Genomic DNA, 6,308 nt, shown 5'->3' with positions numbered 1-6,308 from the left:
GAAACCGGTTAACATTTTTTATTTATAATGTTTTCTGTTTATTTATTTATTCTTTGTCTTTCCCTTTTCTGCATTGTAGATTTATAGGATCTCTATTAACGGTGGGATTGCATGTGGAGGGGCAGATCGGGAAAATGGGAAAAGAAAATATGTGTACCTTGGATTAGAAAAATAATATATCCAATGGTCACATTTTCTTCCCCCACAGTGGGTGAGTTGTATAAAGCTGCATTCGGTGATTCCAATTTGGAAGTGCAACCGCTGAGAGAATGAAGTACTCTATTTCCTTCCTTCTTCTAATATTCCTTTGGGCATTACACTACTCAAACGCCGAAGAACCTTTCGATGTTCGCAAACACCTCTCCACTGTCTCAAGGTTTCAATTTCACTTCTCCATCACTAATTAAATCGCTTCTTTTCCTTTTCTTTACCACTATGCATTCTTCAATGTTCCCGATTTATGTTTCATACTTGATTCAACGAATTCATGTTCTCTTGTCACATTCTATGATATTCTTTTCGCATGAGAATTTTGTATGCATGTCTTTTTTGAATATTTTTGGTTCGTTGTTCCCTTGATGTTGTTACTTCTCTTTATTATATTGATCTTATCGAAATTCTCCGCAGATATGGTGTTGTGAAAGACATTGCTGACAATAACTTTGTTCCTTCTAATATCCCCGAGGGATGTATTCCGATCCATTTGAACCTTGTGGTAATTTTCTCCACAATTTGATGTTAATAGTTTTCATTCATTGAGAAGGATGTTTTGCAGTGCATTTCAGTTCTTGTTGTAACTTTCACAAGTATCACAGCAATTGTTGTATTTTATTTTTATGTTGCTATGCTGTTTGCACGATAAATGTATCATGTTTAGGTTGTTATGGTTGAAATTTGATAGTTTTGAACTGTCTGGCAACACTTCTCAACCTGATGGAAGAGGATGTTATGATAATACTGCTTTATGTAACCAGGCAAGGCATGGAACTCGATCTCCTACAAAGAAAAGGATAAAGGAGTTAGATACTTTGTCAGCTCGTTTGGAAGTTCTTGTAAGGGATGCAAAGGAACGAAATTTGCCTTTGGAGAGAGTTCCCTCCTGGCTAAATGGATGGAAATCTCCTTGGCAGGGAAGGCGGAAGGGTGGTGAACTAATTATCAAAGGAGAGGAAGAGTTATATGATCTTGGAATCAGGATTAGAGAAAAGTTTCCAAATTTGTTTGATGAGGAATACCATCCAGACGTATATCCTATCAAGGCATCTCAGGTGAATTGATCTTCAATTTTTTTTTTCTTTGTCTAGGTAGATTTTGGTGTTGTAATTTTTATGTTGCCTCAATTTACACCATTAATAGTTTTGGGGTTAGTCAGGAAACAGTGGTTGAGCCAAAGATAAAAAAGTATGGTGTTTTGAGTTGTCAAGTGAATGCTAAGACGTGATGCAGATTAGTTGTAGTGGCACTAACTGCGATATAAGAAATGGGTTTTGCTTTTTCACATTTGGAGTCTACAAATATATTTAACCTCACACATCTCTCTATGTTGAAAATAGGTTCCCCGAGCATCTGCTAGTGCTGTGGCATTCGGAATGGGGCTTTTCAGTGGAAATGGAAGTCTTGGACCTGGGTATCACCGAGCCTTTTCTGTCACAAGTGAAAGCCGTGCTAGTGACATCCAGCTGAGATTTCATGACTGTTGTCATAATTACAAGGTATGTTATTGTCATCATTGATTTTTTGAGGACTTTTAATGCAACACTTGCAAGTGTGTCTGACACAATTTCATGTAATCATAGAAACTATACTTAGCCAATTTCGTAAGATTTAATGTATATTTGCAAATATGCCTGTTATGCATTATATAAAATCACAAAGCTGTATGTTTCACCCTTATTTTACCATTTAGTTATTGATGATCATGTTTCTGTGTCTTGCCATGCCATTATAATGGAACATAACATATTTTAAATGAATTGAAATTTCCATTTTTGCCTCATGTAAAGGTCATCATTGGTTGCATGTGAAAGTAGTGTGTTTTCAACTTTCATGAGGCTATCTGAGGTAATTGATATGCAGCATACATAATTACTTATTTCTAAATGTTTGAGCATGAATTTATGGTTAACTGGACAATTTGTGATCTTCAGTGTTCTTAATGGTAGTGTTTGTGCTTTGCTTTCTATGCATTTTTTGTCTGGTTATTTAATTTCTGGAGTTATGGGAGCAGGATTTTCGGAAAAGGCAGGAACCTACAGTTAGTAAACTTAAGGAACCTATTTTGGATGAGATTACATCTGCATTGATTGGGCGCCATGGGCTGAATTTTACGAGGCAGGATACATCTTCTCTCTGGTTTTTGTGTAAACAGGTTATTGCAATTTTTTATTTCTCATTCCCGGCTCCTTTTGGTTTTGAGTGTTCTTCTTGGAGTTCATAAATAATAATTTAACTGAGGTTGTAGAGATTGATAATTTTCTTTTCTTTCTTTCCTATTGCCCAATTTGTGGTGGTTATTTTGACAGGAAGCATCCTTGTTGGATATAACTAATCAAGCGTGTAGTATTTTCAGCCCTACCGAGGTACTTCTGTAGTCAAGATTTGATGCAATCTGTGATCTAGTTTTAGCATTTTTCTCTTTATTTGTATGTAAATATATTTAAATAGAATAAAAAAATATAAATGTCATGAAATTATTTAATTTGAGACCTTATGATATATGAAGGCACATTATGAGTCTTTAATGGGATGCTTCTACAATGTTATTGACCTTAATAAAGCTTAAAATTCCATTCAAATGGTGCTGCTGTTAACTGGCTGCAAAGAAGGAGAAGTCCAAAAGGGGATAACTCTGGATAAGTTGATGCTCATGCTATTCCAATTAATTGACTATTGTTGAGTGGACAGAAAAAAATAGTTTAACTTTTCCACATGTGATCAAAATCCATGTTAGCTCATGGCTGCATTTTATTATGCTAATGTATGCTGCATGTTTATTAAGATGCTAATTTATGTGTGGATAGATTGAATTGCTGGAGTGGACAGATGATTTGGAGATGTTTATTCTGAAGGGTTATGGTAATTCACTAAATTATAGAATGGGATTGCCGTTACTAGAAGATGTTCTTCTATCCATGGAACAGGTTATCAACGCTAAAGAAGGTGGTTTAATCTTGTATTTTAAGGGTGTACTATATATCTTTTTCTTACATTTCCATATCTTGTTAATGAAACTTGTAATATTTATGTATAGATTAGCCTTTTCAGTTGGATCATATATTGAAGTTGTCTTGTCCACAAATGCCTCAGACATGGGCTGCACATGGCAAGCTCTATCTAGCATTGTTTGTGTGCACACAATCACACATATTCAGCATCATCTGATGACTATTGACATTTTGCCTGTGCTTTCTAGTAGTTTGATCAAACAACTATCTTTTGAACCAAGAAATTTGTTGGAACATATATAGCTAGGAAGTCATTATTTTTTAGTATCAAGTGCAAATAAAAGATGTCTCTCATTCTAGAACAACTTTAAAATGTTTGCAGCTTTATAAGAAAATACACCATATTAATTTTACACTTGTCTTTGTGTGGACATTCACCATGTAATTTGCATTAATTAGTATTTAATTTGTATCTCACTGTTTCAATTTATCTCCATGGCTTGTGTATTAATAAATTGGGTCAAACTCTTATCCCCACACTGGTTATATTTACGTATGTGTGTGTGTGCTCAGTGCTCACTCAATGTGTGCTGGTTGAAAATTATGGGCATGTTATAGGAAAAGGAAATGAAAATAATAAATGAAATAAGTCTCTCTAAAATCTAAAATTAGCTTATGCACAACCTAATTTATATAAGTTCTCATTAGTTTTTTTTAAAAGCTAATTTCAATTTATGAAGACACTTATTTCATTTTTTTTTAATTTTATTCTCTTAAAAGTGTTTATGTACAAATTTATCCAAACATGTATCCTATATCTAATGCAAAATTAACAAGGGGAATTATTTTTACTTTACAAATGATTGTTTCTCCTTTTGAAGTTTGTCTCTTGAATATGTGAACCTCGCTCATTTCCACTTTCCTGATTGCTTCTGTAGAAAGACATGCGCCTGGCAGTTTGGAAAAGGCAAGGCTTAGGTTTGCCCATGCTGAAACTATAGTTCCATTCTCATGTCTGCTTGGTTTATTTCTCGAAGGATCTGGTGAGAATTTTATACTCCTTGGTTGCAAAGTTACATTTTTGTTTTTTTTTTCTTTTAGTAAGTAGTGAGAGTGTGCACTTATAGGTGTTCTCTTTTGACTTTCTGCAGAGTTTAAACAAATTCAGAAGGAGCAGCATTTGCCGCTCCCCCCAAAGCCTCCACAGAAAAGAAAATGGAGGGGTAACACTGTGGCCCCTTTTGCTGGTAACAACATGCTGGTCTTGTATAGTTGTCCTGCTCCAGACAAATCTATGAGCAAACACTTTGTGCAAGTGTTACACAATGAACACCCTGTACCAATGCAGGTAAACTTTTGTTTTCTAAATTTTACCATTTTATCAATTGTTTATATGTGAATTGATGGTTATGAACGGGGGTAGGATTTGACTACTTATTGTTTAAAAATCATATTATGCTATTCATCAATAACTCAGTTTTTGTGTCATCATTTACAGGGTTGTGGTGGCTCTGATTTCTGTCCATTTGAAGTATTCAAGGTACTTGTATAATCCGACCATAATGCTTAATTAATTACGGAATTTTTTTTTGTATTTATATATTTTATTTTTATTAATTCTGAGTTTTCTTCACAGGAAAAAATAGTTGCACCTCATCAGAAGCATGACTATCATACGGTCTGTAATGTAAAGCTAGAGCAGAAGCCTTCTGGCAGCAGGATTTTTCAAATATTTCAGTGGCTTTCCTCACGAGGGAAAGGTGATAAGTACCCTAAAGATGAATTTTAGTTTGTTTCCTAGGAAAGGAGCCTCAAATCTTACATTCTTTCCCTTGGTCGTATCACCTCTAAACAAATTTTGTATCACCTCTAAACAAATTTTCAGACATGAGCGCCTATTCCTTCTTCTAGCAGAGAATCAAGTTTACCTGGGTTGCGCTGCCACTGCAGGAATGCCTTTGTTATCTTAAAGCTTGGTGATTGAGCCTCCTTGTCTGTAGATTTTAACACCCAGACAATTTGGAGGTGGAAAGTTGAGTTCTAAGTGTCATTTTTCTTTTTTCTTTAGTAGCGTTACTGTCATAGATAATGTAGCTTGATGTATCATATTTCGCTGACTAATCGTCTCATTAGCTCTCTCGAATTACAGTTTTGTTTTTTGTTTTTTTAATATTGGACCAGCTAATCTCACTGACTTCTAACGATCCCGTTATTATGTTTCTTGTTGCGGTTGTGGGTAAATGATACTATTTAACGAGACAAATAAGCCTACTCATGCATGAATTGCTTGCAGCAATGTTTCGCGTGTAGTAACGTTTAACAGTACATTTCTGAACCAAACAGCTTCACAAGTGACAACGTATGCCTCAATTAATTTGTTTACGGAGGCGTAAGACACAAATGGTGCTTGGCTTCTTGTCAGTTTGACAATTACAAGAATCAGTTTTTCGTGTTTCAACATAATTTTTTATTGAAATCAATTCTTACAAATTATAGCACGCTTGGTTTGGCTTTATTTTTACTAAAATTCAGTTTTTCCATGTTGAAGGCAAAGCAACACAACTGTTTACAGTTTTCCATATGATTTTGGGTCCCTCTCATTATCAATACAATTATACAAAAACATTATTAATCATGTGTAATGATTCAAACTTTCCTTATCTCGAAAATCTCCATATCGAGAAGAAGAAAAGAAAGAAGGGGAAGAAGACAACCTTTGATGAATAAACAAACTTGATTTGAGATTCCTATTGACTTGAATTAACAATACAACTACAATAAGAATCAGAGAAGGAAGAGGAGAAGATTTAGAGAAAAGATAAGTTCACAAATCAAAGTCTTCTCTAACATTCTCTCTCTAAATTGTTGATGAAAAGAGTTTATAAAGTTTTATTCAAAACAGAAATATTATATACTTTCCCTTTTTTAGGTCAAATTAGCTCTTTATCTAGAAAAATTTTCAATGCAATGGAAACTCAAATGATTCTCAAATCCCATAGTCTCTCAATATTAAATAACAACTCAATTTAACAATACAAAAATGACTTCAAATAATTATAATACTTTATGACTTATAATGTGACAATATATCTTGCCAACAAGAATTTTTTCCCTGAAAATAGATTTACTAGTGAATAAAAACGA

General features: G+C 34.2%; 1 protein-coding gene across 2 annotated transcripts; it reads left to right on the top strand.

The window, feature by feature from the left end:
* Positions 1-202: 202 nt before the first annotated feature.
* Positions 203-5,334, top strand: LOC109809735 (histidine acid phosphatase family protein). Of its 2 annotated transcripts, XM_020373121.3 has the most exons (12): positions 203-376; positions 628-715; positions 975-1,268; positions 1,554-1,712; positions 2,228-2,368; positions 2,523-2,579; positions 3,021-3,159; positions 4,103-4,207; positions 4,316-4,512; positions 4,663-4,704; positions 4,801-4,924; positions 5,050-5,334. In XM_020373121.3, the coding sequence occupies exons 1-12, from the start codon at positions 270-272 to the stop codon at positions 5,073-5,075; spliced, it is 1,479 nt and encodes a 492-aa protein (XP_020228710.1). In that variant the 5' UTR covers positions 203-269; the 3' UTR covers positions 5,076-5,334. The 2 variants fall into 2 exon arrangements, with proteins under 2 accessions (XP_020228710.1, XP_020228709.1); XM_020373120.3 differs by having other exon boundaries at positions 204-376; positions 4,801-5,334.
* Positions 5,335-6,308: the final 974 nt, after the last annotated feature.

The sequence above is a fragment of the Cajanus cajan genome, chromosome 3 (genome assembly GCF_000230855.2).
Source record: "Cajanus cajan strain Asha chromosome 3, NIPB_CcT2T_4, whole genome shotgun sequence".
Classification (NCBI taxonomy): domain Eukaryota; kingdom Viridiplantae; phylum Streptophyta; class Magnoliopsida; order Fabales; family Fabaceae; genus Cajanus; species Cajanus cajan.
The sequence above is the reverse complement of the archived record's forward strand: the minus strand, read 5'-3'. Positions and strand labels throughout refer to the sequence as shown.